Source organism: Arachis ipaensis, chromosome B8 (assembly GCF_059453495.1).
Source record: "Arachis ipaensis isolate K30076 ecotype BB chromosome B8, ASM5945349v1, whole genome shotgun sequence".
In the NCBI taxonomy this organism is placed as follows: domain Eukaryota; kingdom Viridiplantae; phylum Streptophyta; class Magnoliopsida; order Fabales; family Fabaceae; genus Arachis; species Arachis ipaensis.
The window spans coordinates 141,698,797-141,716,020 of record NC_142443.1 but is presented as its reverse complement, the minus strand read 5'-3'; the positions used below and the strand labels follow the sequence as shown (position 1 = coordinate 141,716,020).

General features: G+C 29.4%; 3 protein-coding genes across 4 annotated transcripts; all 3 read right to left on the bottom strand.

Moving 5' to 3' along the window:
• Window positions 1–1,869: 1,869 nt before the first annotated feature.
• Window positions 1,870–8,654, bottom strand: LOC107613973 (AMP-dependent synthetase and ligase family protein). Its single transcript, XM_016316182.2, has 5 exons — window positions 7,442–8,654; window positions 2,984–3,319; window positions 2,805–2,872; window positions 2,328–2,430; window positions 1,870–2,238 (listed from the first exon to the last, which is right to left on the bottom strand). The coding sequence occupies exons 1-5, from the start codon at window positions 8,495–8,497 to the stop codon at window positions 2,113–2,115; spliced, it is 1,689 nt and encodes a 562-aa protein (XP_016171668.1). The 5' UTR covers window positions 8,498–8,654; the 3' UTR covers window positions 1,870–2,112.
• Window positions 8,655–10,907: 2,253 nt separating this feature from the next.
• LOC107614092 (adenylate kinase 4) lies at window positions 10,908–12,982 on the bottom strand. 2 transcript variants are annotated; one of them, XM_016316327.3, is made up of 6 exons: window positions 12,740–12,982; window positions 12,002–12,147; window positions 11,800–11,919; window positions 11,529–11,696; window positions 11,338–11,427; window positions 10,908–11,225 (listed from the first exon to the last, which is right to left on the bottom strand). In XM_016316327.3, exons 1-6 carry the CDS (start codon window positions 12,855–12,857, stop codon window positions 11,124–11,126), a joined length of 744 nt encoding a protein of 247 aa, XP_016171813.1. In that variant the 5' UTR covers window positions 12,858–12,982; the 3' UTR covers window positions 10,908–11,123. The 2 variants fall into 2 exon arrangements, with proteins under 2 accessions (XP_016171813.1, XP_088352607.1); XM_088496481.1 differs by having other exon boundaries at window positions 11,338–11,397; window positions 12,740–12,959.
• A 2,381-nt stretch (window positions 12,983–15,363) lies between these two features.
• On the bottom strand, window positions 15,364–16,940 carry LOC107613471 (Translation initiation factor SUI1 family protein). Its single transcript, XM_016315477.3, has 2 exons — window positions 16,857–16,940; window positions 15,364–16,002 (listed from the first exon to the last, which is right to left on the bottom strand). The coding sequence occupies exon 2, from the start codon at window positions 15,952–15,954 to the stop codon at window positions 15,616–15,618; it is 339 nt and encodes a 112-aa protein (XP_016170963.1). The 5' UTR covers window positions 15,955–16,002; window positions 16,857–16,940; the 3' UTR covers window positions 15,364–15,615.
• Between the last annotated feature and the right edge of the window lie 284 nt (window positions 16,941–17,224).

Sequence of the window (17,224 nt, the reverse complement as noted above, 5' to 3'; positions counted from 1 at the left end):
TATACAATTACCTATCTCAAATAATAAATTACAAAATAACCCAACTATAGTTAAGTAATGACCAATTAAAATGTGACACATTATGAAGGGTAACTTACATGTTATTTTAGAGGGGTTGGATAGAATTCACCTAAAAAAAATATTAAATGATAAGAGATCATATTTTATGAAAAATTTAAAAAAATGGAGAGAATCTATTTATTTATTCGACGACCAGAATTCTAAAATCTAATCCGTAATCAAATTTCTGACACTGGGAAGAACGAAACGGCATAAAATGGGGTATCTCTAAAACGAGCACAACAATTATGTGTTTATTGGATGTGCCATATTTATGTAGACCATTAAATATGATTAGATGAAAATCAAAGGCAAATATGAAAGAAGAGCATTGATGGACTCTAATAAATACAGAATATCTTAGTATATAAATAAATGCTTTAAATGACAATACTTTAATACACAATACTTTAAAGGGTAACAGAATCTTTTATTCTCAAATAATTAAATATAAAACATATAAATATAAAAATATGAGTATTCTTTATTTAATAAGATTAATTATTATGCAAAAAATTTTTATGATATTAAAAAATTATATTAAAATAAAATTTTAAACTGTAACATAAAAATATAAAATAATTAAAATTTTATTTTATATTATTTGACAAATAATTAGATTATTATATTCAAAATTTATTAACTAACTAATTTTATTAAAGATATTTTTATATAATATAATTTTTCATCAAAATATTTTTAAAAATATAATTTATTTAAAATATTATATATAATACATGAAAATATTAACCTTTTTATTTTTTTCATTTTTTTAAAAACATAATAAATAATATAATTCTAAAAACATGTCTATCATATTACATATCTACTTATATTAGTAAGATCTAAACTAATCAAGCTTACGTAATTAAAAATATAAAACATATAAATACAAAAAAAAAATAAAAGTATTTCGGAAATATGACATTTACACTGATTTTTCATATATATATATATATAATCGAGTTAGAGAATAAAAAATTTAACTAAAATAATAAAAAAATACTTGAAAATAATAAAAATAAAAAATGATCTTATTATAAATATATAATTTTAAATATTATATATATGAAACTTTAAATGTTAATTTTAATAAATAAAAAATATTTATTTTTTTGTATTTATATATTTTATATTTTTAATTACGTAAGTTTAATTAGTTTAAGTCTTACTAATATAAATAAATATATAATGTGATAGGCATGTATTTAGAATTATATTATTTTTATTTCATTTTTCTAAAAAAAATTGAAAAAAATGAAAAAGGTTAATATTTTCAAGTATTATATATAATATTTTAAATAAATTATATTTTCAAAATATTTTGATGAAAAATTATTTTATATAATAATATCTTTAACAAAATTAGTTAATTAATAAATTTTTGAATATAATAATCTAACTATTTATCAAGTAATATAAAATAAAATTTTAATTATTTTATATTTTTATGTTACAGTTTAAAATTTTATTTTAATATAATTTTTTAATATTATAAAAATTTATTATATAATAATTAATTTTATTGAATAAAAAATACTCATATTTTTGTATTTATATATTTTATATTTAATTATTTAAGAATAAAAGATTCTGTTGCCATTTAAAGTATTGCGTATTAAAGTATTGCCATTTAAAACATTTATTTATGTACTAGGATATTCTGTATTTATTAGAGTCCATCAATACTCTTCTTTCATATTAGCCTTTGATTTTCATCTAATTAAATCTAATGATTTATATAAATATAACGTATCCAATAAGCACATAATTATTGGGCTCATTTTAGACATAATGGACCAGAACCCATAATCAATAAACTTGCCCTTCGTTCTGTTTCTCATCTATTAGATTATTAGTTTATTACAGTCGCTCTATGATAAATGTATTGTATTATATATACATATGATAGAACAAAAAAATGACAATAATAGATAAAGAAAATAATAGAACAAGTATATATTAAGGGTGACCAAAAAGAAATATGGTAAGCAAGGAAGATAATTGATATGAAGAATATTTGGTGTTCTCTAATCTCCACCCAAATGCTAATCACAACTTGGAAGAACCACTTGTTAGAGCAAGATCAACCAATTGTCTTCTCAAAATTTTACCAGCCGGAGATTTTGGTATAGAGTTAATAAAAGAAACACGCCGTATCTTCTTGTATGGTGAAACCTATATAAATAACAATACTTAAAAGGATCATTCATTCAAATCTGTCTTCTTTTCATGACAAAATGTTTATGAAGCATGTATATATTTACCTGCTTTGCCACAAACTCCATGACCTCAGCTGCATTGATGCTGCTTCCTGGCTTTCTTACAACAAATGCCATTGGAATTTGCCCTGCTTCTTCATCAGGATACCTGTCCTCAAAAGATAAGAAACCTTCTTGTAAAAACAATTCATGCATATCATTAAGCTAAGCATAGACAATTCGTTGAGTTGCCATATCCACAAGTCAGACATATAAATAGTGACTTATTTGGTAGTTGATTTTTAGTATGCATATATCATTTTTGTAGGAAAATTTTAGACCTCAAATAAGAAACCTTCTTGTAAGAACAATTCATGCATATCATTAAGCTAAGCATAGACAATTCGTTGAGTTGCCATATCCACAAGTCAGACATATAAATAGTGACTGATTTGGTAGTTGATTTTTAGTATGCATATATCATTTTTGTAGGAAAATTTTAGACCTCAAATGTTCTTTTGAGATCACTAGATTGATACATACGGTACTACAGCAGCATCAGCAATTTCAGGATTGTTATGAAGTATATTTTCCAATTCAGCAGGGGGAACCTGCATTTTCATTTGAGAAATCAACTCAGTATATATAAATAATGAGAAAGTATAGGGAAAAAAGGTGAATTTGTTATTCAACAATGGAAAAATAACACTAAAATACATAACCTGATAAGCTTTGTATTTGATCAATTCCTTGAGTCTATCCACAATGTAGAGATAACCATCAGAATCAAAATAACAAAGATCACCAGTCTTCAACCATCCCTCTGAATCTAATGTTTGAGCAGTGGCATCTTCATCTCCCACATAACCTTTCATGATTGTTGGTCCACGCAACCATAGCTCTCCTCGGCGGCCTGGAGGCAACGATTCGCCGGTGATAGGATCAACTATCTTAGCCTCCATTTGCTCAGCTAATCGACCAACAGAACCATGTCGTTTCGCCTCATCAGTTCCTATCATCCTTGCTGCTCCTCCTGAACTTTCAGTTAGACCATACCCCTACATGATGAAAAATAACTAGATAAAAAAGAATGAATCAACGGTGAAAATGATCAAGTGGATTTTTCAGTTGGCAGAATCTATTCCCAGTAACTAACACTAAATCAAAACTGTAATTAACAAGAAATAAAAAAAAAAAAAAACTGAAAAAGTAAGTTAGCAAGTTGACAATGCTTTCTAGTCCAATTTAAGAAATATCATTATGCAGTTACATAGATAGAAATATGAATGTTGATCAACCTTCAAATCATTCCATGGCTGACAAATAAAAGCTTAGATATTAGTATAGAAAATTCACATCACACCAAAATCTATGAAGTAAATGTATCCTGACATAATGCATGAGAAAAAAGATATATATTTTTTTAAAATATATCCAGATAAATGGGATACTACAAGGAAGACCATGACAACAAATGTAACTAAAGTCATTGCTTTTTTTAATTTTATTTATGGAACAAAAGTCAATGATTAATGCTAAACAATCAAAACCCCCTTTAATTAAAATATTTGTTCCATTAAGTTGGCGTGTTATACTCAACTTGAAAAAGCAAGTGTAGTGCAATAATGAAAGTACGAAATTGTGAGACATCTTTAAGCATGCTTATTACTATATTAGTACCTTTTTAATGCTTATTTATATATTCTAATTAGAGTCAAGCAAGCTAGACTTGTTAATAATTTGATAAGGTTTATGAGTTTGGAACTAAGCTTGAGTCTAAATTTGAGCTTATATATTAAATGAATTGAGTCTGAATTTAGGTAGACTTATCATATTAATTCGTAATATATATATATATATATATATATATATATATATATATATATATATATATAAAAGTTATTATGATTATTTCTATTAATATATATTATATATTTCATATTATATTTTATAATTATAATATATAATTTTACACAAATACTGAAATACATATATAAATTTTATATATAATTGTGATACAAGACAAAAATGATTATTAATCGATAGACAATATAGATAATTAATACTTTTATAATAAATTATAATTTATTTTAATATTTATATAGAATTATAGGTTATATTCATGTTATTTGAGTCAACTTGTGAAATCGAATCAGTTCATGAGTTTTTTGGTAAATCGAGCTTGAGCTTTATAAATAGGTTCGATTATTAATGAGTTGAATCGTGAGTCGAACTTGAATTTGGTATGATTCAGCTCACTTCTAGTCCTAATTCTAGCAATGGACAATCCAAAAAAAATTGAAAATAGAGGACCGGAGACTAAATAAATAAAGTATTAAAAAGTTTTAAAATGTATCTAAATTACTAATATTCCAATAATCTTAATTATTAATTTTAATTAATATATATTATATATATTTTTTTATAAATGAGATGAATATTTAGAATTATTAAAACACCGCTGTATCTGATACACTCGAATCCTTCAGCAAGTATTAATATACTTAAAATTATGAAAAAAGCCAAGCACTTGATAAACTAATGCTGACGATATTTATACGAGCATGCAGCTAATATGTGTGTAAGAAGTTTAATACTTTCTCGGAACTTTAAAACCTTGGTAATAGAAAAATAATAAAATTTATTTTAATATATTATAATAGACTATTAAAATAACACACATACACATACATGTATATTTGTAATTTTTATGATAAAATATTATGTACAAATATATATCTCTAAATTATTTTTAAAATTGTTGAAAGCAAAGAGTGATTTCATGGATAAAAATTTAACTATCTTGTGTCTTTAAAATATATTTTAATAGTATAAATAATAATTTTTAAAATTTTTTAATATATTCAATGTATAAAAATGTAGAAAGAAATGATATTTTTAATAACTTATAATAAAATTTTTCTTTAAATTCAATTAAGAAGTTAATTTTTTCAATTAATATTAACTATTTTTTAATTTTAAATCTAAATAAAAAATTTTAAATAATAAACTTTAATTTGTATATCTTAAACTTTTTAAAAAAATAATTTTACAATAAAAGATTAACAAATAATAACTACTTAATTCTCTATAATTTTTCTATTTCTTTTTATAGTACTTCTAAAATATATTTTTAAAACTGCATGTTAACCATACCCTTAAAGTAATAAACTTACACAACTTTGCATCACTTTTCGGTGGAAAGAAATAGAGTTTTTGCTTTTTGGATCCTAGTTATCAAAAGCATATACACTTTACGTCTGTACCGGAAAATAATCCATCTTAAGTACTTTTTCTAATCAACTCTTATACTGATTAGTAATACCTTAAAAAATATAAAAAAAAGTAAATAAATTAAAATGTATGATCATAGCTAATTTGTTGATATAAACAAAAATAATATTCTGTCATCGGTGTAAGAGAATATTATATATATATACACACATACATTTTCCCGAAATATATAAGGTATTTTTGGCTTTTGCAACTTCAGCTAAGTTAAAGAATCTTTTTTCTAATTGAATAACTAAAATAATGCTTATTATTTCACATTTGCAAGCTACAAGAGCATTTGGATTAGATCAACGCCGACACCTGTGACCTTCTTCTGATTATTATTATTATTTTATATAACCATAAAGGCATAAAGTCTTAGTAGGTATAGTTAGTTAATATAGTTTGCTATAAGAAAAAAAAAAATCAAAACTACACAATTCAGGTGTCATACTCATGCACGTCAGCTAGATATTCATCAGCACACATGCAAAATAGGGAGGGCCATTACCACACCCTTAGTGGTCCTATTGGCTATTATACGTCGTCATCATATATAAGAAAAAATATAACCCCCACCACCTTCAACCACAAGCAACACACTATAACTGAAAAAAACAATATATTGTCATTTGTCAAACCCATTTTGGTTTTTTAACAGAATTTTCTAAATTCTTTGTCAATTAATCTTACTAAATATAATCTTTTATCACACGCATTTTATATATATATATATATATATATATATATTTTATCGTAATTGTAAAGTAAACAATAAAAATCACACCTAACAATTACACTTTTTCATGTGCTTAGCCTCTTATTGTACATTAAAAAAAAAGAAAAATACTTGTACACTAAAATCAGCCACCAATATATTTGTGTATAAATACATATGTGGTTTAATTTATTTTCAATGTGTATTTATATTTTAACATGTATTTTATAAACATTCGAATACCAGGGATAATAAACATCTCATGTCATAAAACCACTCATCCCAAGATTTTGGGATTTACCAAAAATCGAACTCTTGACCTTTCAGATCTAGAACTCTAATACATTATCATGAAACCATTCATCCCAAAAGCGTAATTCGATGAGACAATGTAACACTAATGGTCATATCTCTAATACTTTTTAAACCTCCATTATACACATTGTACGCTTAGGCCATTGACTCCCTATACTTTCTCACTATAATTTGTTTCAGTTTATTATAAAATCACTATTTCAAAATAATTAAAGCTTTTGAAGGTTTTTTTGTCCAGAATCTTATAATATTTAGAGTTGCAAGATATATCATTTTCTTTTTTGTTGATTTCTTTATAAGCAGTAAATTATTTTGATCAAAACGATAGTAATAATATTAACGATTAAGTCATCATTACATTTAATGCGAAGCTTCAAATGAAAACCGAGATATATAGTAATAACTTTTCTGTTTGTTTTTTCTATATTAAAAATTTAAAATATACATTATAGTTAACAAATATCTTAAAAACATTAATTAGAAAAATAAGAATGATTTTTTTTTTCAATTTTCATATATTTAATATATTAGAAATATAATCAGACACTAAATTTAATTTTAATATACTGAAAAAATATTTATACAATTATATAATTACATCTATTCTTTTAGATACGCTTATATACGTATATATGCCAATGAGTAATAGCTCAAATGACATAAACTCACCATACTCATTTAAGAGGTCGCGGGTTCGAGTCTTCATATCTTTGGTAAAAAAAATATATATATATACGTATAAAATTATTTTATACTAAAAATATATCAAAATTAAATTCATAATTTTAATTAAACTATGAGCATGATAGTAGATATTTTGGAAAAAACAAATAATAAAATAAAATAAAAGAGCCAAAAAGTGTGTAACCCTTACCTCCACAATTTCCACGTTGGGGAACTTAGCACCGAAACTCTCCGCCACCTCTTTTCCCAGCGGAGCTCCACCGGACCCTAACAACCGCAACGAACTCAGATCATACTTTCTTGCCACCTCCGACTTCGTCAGCGCCACCACCAGCGGCGGCGACACTGGCATGTAATTCACCTTGTATTTCTCCACCGCCCTCAGCATCCCTTCGAAATCGAACCTCTCCATTAGAACCATCGTTTCACCCATCGCTAAGCCTCTTATCAGCATGAAGAACCCGAACACGTGGAACAACGGCACCGTCACCAGTGCCACCCAGTTCTCCTCCTCCGGTGACTCTTCTGGCGCCTCCGTCATGTGTTTCAGGTGGCAGAACCCTCCAATTAGAGCGATGAGGTTCCCGTGTGTGAGGAGAACCCCTTTCACTCTTCCCGTGGTTCCGGAAGAGAAGAGAATCGCTGCTGGCTCTGACTGACTCACCTCGACTCGTTCGAGTTCGCTAGTTACTGACTCGTTGTTCTCGAGCATGGAGAGGAACTCCGGCGAGTCGAGGAGGATGGGGCCGAGGGGTAGTTTGGGGATTTTAGCGGCAGTTTTGGAAGTTGTGAAGGCGATTTCAGGGTTCACGAGTTGGATGAGGTGAGTTAACTCGGCCGGGGAGCTGAGAGGGTTGGCGGGAGAAATAACGATTCCGAGGGATAAGAGGGAAAAATAGAGAACGGGAACGTGTACGGAAGGAGGGGTGAGTATGAGTGCCACGTGTCCTTTTTTGAGTGGTGTGAAGGATTGGAGGGAGATTGAGAGGGATTTTATGCGGCGGAGGAGGAGAGGGTAGGAGAGGCGGATGTCCGCGGCGGCGTCGATGAGAGCAGTAGTTGCGCCGTCGGTGGAGGTGGCGGCGGAGGGGATGAGAGAGAGTGCGTATTCGGTGATTGAGAGAGGCTGAGAGGGCGGAGGGAGGGGGACGTTAGGGCGGAGGCTGTGGAAGGTTCTGGAATGTGGGTTGAAACCACTGTTTGGATCTACGGTGGTGGAGTTAGGGCGTGTTTGGCTGTTGGCCATTTTTGTTGGAGTTAAGAAAAAGAAGAAGAAAGGAAAGTGGTGTGTGAGTTTTTTCTGTGTGTTCCTTTCAGTCTTTTGAACAGTGATTAGAGTTTGGATTATGTGATGAGACGTGATTAACTGATTATGGTGTTAGGATTGGGGAGCGAAATAAAGTATGGAAATGTGAGATTTGCTAATATTTTATTAAAATGGGAGTTTGACCAGGACATTTGATGGTAAAGAAAAAAAAAAAAAAAACCAATTTTATTGAATAATTTTTTTTATTATGGTTAATATTTTATCAAGTGTTATATATATAAGTTGATGAGTGAAAAAAGGGGTTCGTTTCCTAATTAAATTGAGCATATAAAGTATTTATTTTTTATAAAATAAAGAATGTAGTACAAGTAGTATTTGTGTAATTTAACATGCCATTGAGTAACGCTTTAACTATATGCATAGAAGAAAATAAAAAAAAGTTCCTTTATCTATATCCCACGTGTTTTTTTCTTTCTTTTGTTCACTAAATTATTATTTTAGTTTTTAAAAAGATTTAATATTTTATGAAATACTTTTTTAAATTTAAAATAAGAAATGATATTTTGATAATCTAAATGTCATTTTAATTTAAACAAAATATACTTTTTTAAAATGGTAAATAATTTATGCATTTGATCTAATTATTCTAAAACATTTAAAAGCACATAAAAAAATTTAAAAAAAAAATGATATCTAGATTTTCTAATTTTTACAAAATTTTCAATTTACAATAGTCAGATAGCCATTATGGTGTTGTATTAAAGATAGGAGTAATTGAAGGCCTCTATTGAAATACAAGTGACCGTGGCCCCTAATTGAATAATCAATTTTTAAGTATGCTGTAGTTTTAGTACGACAAAACATTTAATTCTGGAGAAAATAAGATTATTCTTGTCGCCTACACTTCTCTTTTTGGCGATTTTAATGATTTAGAGTGGAATTATTTATTTATTTGCTTTTTCAAATAGAGGAATAAACAGTTGATAGTAGTAAAAACTTAGGGATTTTTTAGGGATTTTTTTTTTATCATAACAGGAGAGCTCTTTTATAATTAGAGTTAATTCTAGTGTCTGGACGTAGGCTTGATTTGGTAAAGCTTTTCGAAGTGGTGTTTGTCCTTTATAAAAGCTCAAGCTCCTCATTTTGTATTTGGTAAATAAAAAAGATCATGTGCTTGTGCTTGCAACTTTTAAAAGATCGGAATACTTTTGAAAGCACCTAAGATAGAACTTTTCAAAGTTGGCTTGTGCTTTTGAAAATTTAAAAATCTAATATAACCTCATATGTTAACTAATTTTCAAATTTAATACTTGCATTTATGTCTATTATAGTATTTTTAAATTTTAAAAGCTATTTTACCAAATGCAATTGTTGTTGCTTGTGATTTTAAAAAACCATCTTTTAAAAGTTAGCCCAAATACCAAACTAAGCCGTAATATATGTATGTTTAAGGGATTAATAGAAAAAAACAAAGTGTTCACAGCTAATTTTGAAATTTCAGGATCTAGATAATTTAATACAGTATGCATGGGGTAAATGAGGTAAGATTTCAGTTGATAGTTGTGAGTAATCATTTAATCAATCGCCTTTTCTGTTTTTTTGTGGTCATGTGCTGGCCCAACATAACCAGGGAAAAAAACACTTCCCATCCGAAACATCCTAGATTTAGGCCGCATGGTAATAAATCAATCTCCTTTTTATTGCTGGAGTTCTTCAAAGAATTAAAGAGCTAACCACAAATGAAACGCGTTTGCAACATTAATCATTATGTCACTGCGTTTTTCAATGTCTATAGGCTCCAATAGTTAGAAAAGCTTGCCCTATGTACCAAATCAATGTTACAAAAGTAATCTTTGAACAAAAACAAATGTCTAGAAAATAAACTTGAATATCTTGATTGAAGTGAATTATGGTTGGATTTATGTTCTAAGACAGGTATCTCCAAGTCCTTAGTGATCTGATTTGTGGGGGGAGTGGATCCTCTCAAGTGAGAAAAAAACTGGATGGTATCCAGTGTTCAATCTAACCAATCACACTGTATTCTATCAATTGTTAAAAAAACTGGAGAAGATCCTTTTCCAATTTGTGGGTAATGTAAACTCATAATGTTATACAAAATATATATGTTCCAATGTAATATCTAAAGCTAAACGACTTTATCTGTTTATATTTACCCATTTCGACGTCATAACCAAGCTCTGCCTGGTAAGCTATAATTCATTTGAAGACCAAAAAGTAAAAATAAAGAAATCATTGGAAATAACATGTTTCCACAAGCAACCTACCCAATAATATACTTGGGTGTAAATAACATGAGATAACATTCAAGCAACACTAACGTTCAAAAACAAAAAAATCATGCAAAACTACTGAATTGGTTCCATAAAAATATCCAGAATAGTCACCGTTAATTAAACTTTATTTCATCCAAGTAAAAAGTAACTCTCTTGATTTGAGTTTGAGAATAGCCGAATTTGAATTTTTTTCCAAAATAAATCAGTAAAAAAGGTGAAAGGTTAGAGTTTCAGAAAATATTTTAAAATACAAAATTAGCAAAACCAATTTTCAACGGCAAAACAATTATATATCATGCTCAATAGGATCCCTAGGAAGAAAGCACCTTCTCAACTTCAGCTGTCACCTCTTTGGGAGGCTTCTCAGCACGAAGATTAGCAACCATACCCTTCTTTGCATAGTAATCAATAACCTGCATATCCAATAAACAAATTTATTTTGTAGAATGCGTCAAAGTATAAACAAAGATTAAATATATCATTCATGATTTAAAACCAAAATAACATTAGCATTGAAAATCATACTGGTTCGGTTTGTTTGTGGAATGCCTCCAATCTTGATTTAAGAACAGCTGCAGTATCATCCTTGCGTTGAATAAGAGGTTCGCCAGTAAGCTAAAAATTTTAAACAATTCGACAAAAGCTTTTGAATAAGCTTAAATCTCATAAATGTCTACAAATTATATTTAAACATGTAATACGAGATTCAAACTTACATCATCAACTCCAGGAGTTTTAGGAGGAGCGTATTTTGTATGGTATGTTCTGCCACTGGATGGGTGTATCCATCTACCGGTAATTCGCTCCTCTAAAATTGCATCATCAATGGCAAAATTGAGCACTTTATCAACTTTGCCTCCCCGCTTTTCTAGCATCTTATCAAGCTGCAAGTAAAGTAAGACAAACAAATGAAGCCCAACATAGCATGGTCTAAAATGATAAATTTATAAACTGAGCATGTAACTAAAAACTTAAGGACAGGAAAACCTTTTGTGCTTGAACCACAGTTCTTGGAAAACCATCAAGAATGAAACCTTTCTGACAAGATGGTTTCTTCATTGCTTCGTCTATAATGCCAACAACCAAGTCATCGGATACAAGTTCCCCCTGAAATTTCATCAAATGATATTAGTTAAACAATGTATATAAAATCTAAATTTACACAACAGATAGCAAATAATGTACTTACCTTATCCATAGCTTCTTTTGCCTTGATACCAAGTGGAGTTTTAGCTGCCACCGCTGCTCTTAGCATATCACCTGTAGCCAAGTGGCACAAGCAGTACTCATCCTTTATAATTGGTGACTGTGTGCCCTTTCCTGACCCAGGTGGACCTGTATGAACAATTTTAAGTTTAAAAATAAGCTACAAGTCCAAATGAGCTATGGTAAATAACTCTACCTTTAGGCTAAAATTACAAACAAAATAACTCATGCTAACATAGAAAATTAAACAATCATTCATATCTCAACCATTGCAATACAATCTACAATAAACAATAAAGTCCTCTAGCCCATTCAAGTTCACTTCCCCCTTTTTTTTATTTTTTACTTCTTTATGAAATTAAAACTTTAGGCAAGAAATTAGTACTGTGCTTCAAAAATCCTGGTTTGCATTACAAAGAACATTATCATAGAACGAAAACAGGTAACAAATAAATAGGGTTATAAAAAACTTTTAAAATTCAAAATACTAATTCTCACACACATTAAAAAAATAGAAAAACATGAATAAATTTAGATTGTTTAGAAAAAAAAAATAGATTCTCTTCTTCACTAATAATTGAAGACATTAATAATTGGCTTAATAGATCCGAGAATCTCTGTAACTTAAATTTCTGTTCACCAGGAGTATATAGATTACAAAAAAAAAAAAATTTATTTGTGAAGCTGAATGAAACCCTAATTTGAAAAGAGAAATTGGTACCGATGAGAATGAGGCGCTTGTCGGGCTTGGAAGCACACTTCATGCGGCGGAGGAGCTCCGACATGAGATCGACGGAGGGCACATCTTCCAAATTGGGAGCTGCACTACTTGCCGCCATTGTTGTGTGTTTGAGTGAGAAAGAAGGCCAAAGCACCAGAAGCAAAGGCGTATGTTCTAGTTTCTTACTGTAAGCTATTTGGATTCTCAAGTGCACTCTTTTTCACACTCACCTAGATTTACCCCCTTTGCCTTGGTTGGAATTTGGGAATAAAATATAAATGCAAAATTAAAATAATATAATAGTCTATATTAAAATTAGTTATTAAAATATAAAATATAAAATATAAAATATATATTAAAAATAAATTAAATAATATATATTTATATAAATATATATCGATTAATTTTAATAATTAATTTTAGTATATAAATAATATTTTTGTTAAAATAAATAAATAAAGAGATTAATAGAGTAAATATTTTATAATACACTATTATAATATTATTTATAATTTTATACCATGAAAATTAAAGCATTAACAAATTTATTCAGATAAATAAAATTAATTTTACGCACCAAATTTTTAAGAGAACATCAACATCTCTTTAGTTGATTAAATTAAAAAAATTATATACACATAAAAAAATCAATTAATAAAACAATTATCATATATTTATATATAAATAGATATATTATATATTTTTTAATATATATTTTATATTTAAAAATATTTTCTATTCAAATGACTCATTTATAATATATTTGTAAATAATGGTTAAATAACTAAAGAATATTAAAAGCTTAATAAAAATTTTAATTTTAAGCAAAATTGGTATAAAAAAATTTACATATGCATCTACTGTATTGAATATTAATAAAAATAACTACTCTTTACTATCATCACATAAATAATCATGAACCACAAATATAACTAAATCATGATATAAAAAATAAAAATATAGGATGCTACTCATTCATGTAACTATATAATTAAGTTGGTCCAACACCAAAAAAATTTAATACCATTAAATGAAACGTGAAATACACGCACCCAACACACGAAATCGCTCTTATCAAACACTTCTTCTTTTCCACGCTTCTTCTTCTTCTCCCGTGCTTCTTCTTCTTCTTTTCATGTTCGTTTACGCACGAAGTGTCTTTTTCTTCGCCTTCTTCTTTGCGTTCCTTCTTCTTCACGTGTTTTCTCTTTATTGTTCTTTTGATGTTGTTGCTGTACTCTTTTTTCTTTTCTTCCTTCTCTCTCTGGTGAAGAGACAGTAGAAGATAAAGAAGAAGAATTTTGAATAATGCAGAATAAACCAAACACGATACTCATGGTGAACCGAATACAGTGCTCATAATGAACCGAACACAATACAATTGTATGGTATTGAGTGAACGAAACATAATTCATTATATAAAATCAAATTCAAATAACTCTGCCTACAATTTACATATTATTAATTCAATTCAATTCAATACACCTCCATCCATTTAATTCAATTCAAATTAGCAATTGCATTCCATTCAATTCGATTTAAAATTGAATAATCCAAACTTTTCCAGTTTGATTCGTTTTAGAAGAATAATCCAAATCGCTCTCCTGATTTGAAGTTGAGTCATTTATTGTTTCGATTTAGAAGTGCAGATCGAAGAAGAATAGGAAGAAGATAAATGCAACCAAATCAAAATAAGAAAACGAGAAGAACGCGACCAGAAGAGAACGACGAAGGCAATGCAAATCAATAAAGAAGAACGCGAACAAAAAAAAAGAAGAAGAAGGAAGTTTACATTGCAGCAGCAAATTTACGTTGAGCAAAACTTTAGATTGCATCATGTTATATGTAGCGCATGTATAATAAACGAGTGAGGGGTGGAGGGGACGCGCGTGCGGAGGAAATTACTTGCTTAACAACCATGTAAAAAATTGGATGCAGAGCTTTTCCAAAAAAAATATACTATCAAACTCTAATAAAATATATCTAAAAGTTTTAATATTTGAGTTGGATGATGAAACCTGACATGATTATTTGCAATTTTTGTGATAACTTGGTTAGACGAACAAATCGATATAGTTCTAGAATTTTGTTGTTAAACAAATTTGAGTTAGAGGGGTTCTTTTTTTGTATTTCATGAAGATATAGATTTTTATAAGCACAATGAATTGAGTTTGATTCTTCACTTGCGAAAAAAAAAAATATTAGGCCCAACCAAATAATATTATGATTATTTTTTTAAAGCTCGATTTGCGTTGCCATTGAAATAACATTATCGGCTCAATTTCTTTTCTTTATGAATCGGTCAGAAATATGAAGGAGATTATTATAACTTCGACTTTATTATTAATATAATCATCTATCCATCTAAGTTGAAATGCTTCCTTTTCCTTCAACCTTGTTAGTTATTGACTTATTGGTCTTTCTCTTGCAAACGATTTTTGAATTGCTGGATTCTCGTTTTTATTCAACTTTGGTCTGATACTTTAACCCTTAGAAGAAGAAAAACTCGCGTATGAAGTTCTAAATGCCACATGTAACAGCACTTAAAACCATTAAAGAAGGGAATTGGACTCACTCGGTCACTCGCAATTGTGTGCGTTTTCAGAAGAAAGATTATCACCAAATGAAGAAAACACACATCACTCTTATCATTCTTATTATATAAATCACCCAACATACACCGAAGTTCAACAACTGTATCCATGGAATATACACATGGACAAAATATTAAAGGATGTTTTAACCCACACTTATTTCAGCAACACTCATAAAACTCAACTATGGAAAAATAATAATAATTCAAACCACCAAGACTAAATTGAGCACAACCTTAAAAATAATTAATATCAAATAAAAATTATATATGAGTAGGGTCTTCAAAAACCATGAATCTTGATTTGGTCCTTCCTCACCAAACCAACCTGAACCAGAAACTGAGAAACGTTCTTGCGCTGATCCCCTTGGAGCTGTATTATTTTGCCAAGCTCTTTGTCCTGAACGACATTGCCGTTGCAGCAGAACTCTTTCTTAAGGTCTTTGAGGATTTTCTCGTAGCTGAACTCCTTCTTCAGCCCTTGCACTGTGGTCAGGCTCTTCTTCCCATTCCTTTGCTGGATGCGGATATGGACATACTCCTTTGCCCCGGGGGCATCCGATTCTTTGGCCTCGGCGAAAGGGTCGAAGGGGGTTGGGACCTGGATTTCCAAATCAACCATGTACTTGGGTTGTTGTGGACTTGATAACACTCCGAACGCTGAAAGAATCTGCAAAGGAAGCAAAGATCATGCAAAGTTTTAGTATACAAGATGCCAAACACATGCAACTCTAAACAACCTATTAACGTATCTTTAAGCCCTATCAACCCTAAACAAATAAACTGCGGAACATATAAGAAACCAGATTGCCAATGAGTAATATCAAAGCAATATAAGAAACCAGATTAAGAATAACCCTAATTGAGGTTAAATTTAATTTACTCAAAGAATATCAAAGCAATCACCAAATAAAGAAAATCAATTTTGAATAAGTGGCTGAAGATTTCATAGCTCTACAAATATCAACAGATACCTAGCTCAGTTTAGGGATTTCCATGATATCAAAGGCGAGAACACAGCCATGATGAAAACAGAATCTATTTCAAAACAGAGGCCAAAGATTCCTTTGATTATCAACAAAAGAAAAACCTCTGATCACCATATACAGAAACAACAAATCAAGGCGAAAACAAAGGCATGATCAAACTCAAAATTTCTCTTGATTCAAATAAGAAACGACAATCACCAACAGAATCGATTTCAAAACGGAGATCAAACATTCCTAGCTCAACGATGATCAACATATACAGAAACAACACAACAAGCCGAGAGCACAGCCATGATCAGACTCAATTTCTTACGATTCAAAGAAAAAATAGCCACCGCTAACAGAATCGATCTCAAAACAGAGGCAAAAAAAAAAATCCTAGCTCAACTATGATCAACAAAAGAATTTTCTGAAAAGTAAACCCTAATCACTTCAAAATTTTCTTAACTAACAACAACAAGTCATAACAAAGGAAACAGGAAACCTAAATTATAATTTTCTGAAAAAGAAACGGCATGATTAGAGAGACACGAACCTGGAGAGAACGAAAGATTTCGAGAGAATTCGAGAACTGAGACAACGATCAAACAATGAAGAAAAAAGGAGCGGGTTGATGTCCTTATATAGTGCGTGAACGTAAAGGGTGAAAGGCGGTGCCAAGTGGTTAGGGCCACAAGTTTCTTGGACGGTTGAGATTAGTTTTGTGTACACGTGGACGGTGATTAAAGAGGTTCAAGAGGATCGGAAATTCGCAAGTGGTTGCGTTTGGTTTTGGGGTATCTTATTCGTGTGTGTTGTTATTGTTATTTGGTGAAAACTCGCGTGAAAATTTGTTTATGTAAAGTTATTAGTTAAAAATATATTTGATTAAATTATTATATTAAATTATTTGATTAATTTATT

What these genes read in the sequence shown, in the direction of transcription:
- LOC107614092 (XM_016316327.3), bottom strand. Translation starts at nt 12,857, where the DNA reads ATGGCGGCAAGTAGTGCAGCTCCCAATTTGGAAGATGTGCCCTCCGTC. An exon ending in AAACTCCTGGAGTTGATGAT is followed by an intron (nt 11,428 to 11,528) that starts GTAAGTTTGAAT and finishes TAAAATTTTTAG; the next exon opens with CTTACTGGCGAACCTCTTAT. An exon ending in TCCACAAACAAACCGAACCA is followed by an intron (nt 11,226 to 11,337) that starts GTATGATTTTCA and finishes TTGGATATGCAG; the next exon opens with GTTATTGATTACTATGCAAA.
- LOC107613973 (XM_016316182.2), bottom strand. Translation starts at nt 8,497, where the DNA reads ATGGCCAACAGCCAAACACGCCCTAACTCCACCACCGTAGATCCAAAC. An exon ending in GCTGATGCTGCTGTAGTACC is followed by an intron (nt 2,431 to 2,804) that starts GTATGTATCAAT and finishes TTTTGAGGACAG; the next exon opens with GTATCCTGATGAAGAAGCAG. An exon ending in TGGAGTTTGTGGCAAAGCAG is followed by an intron (nt 2,239 to 2,327) that starts GTAAATATATAC and finishes TTATTTATATAG; the next exon opens with GTTTCACCATACAAGAAGAT.
- LOC107613471 (XM_016315477.3), bottom strand. Translation starts at nt 15,954, where the DNA reads ATGGTTGATTTGGAAATCCAGGTCCCAACCCCCTTCGACCCTTTCGCC.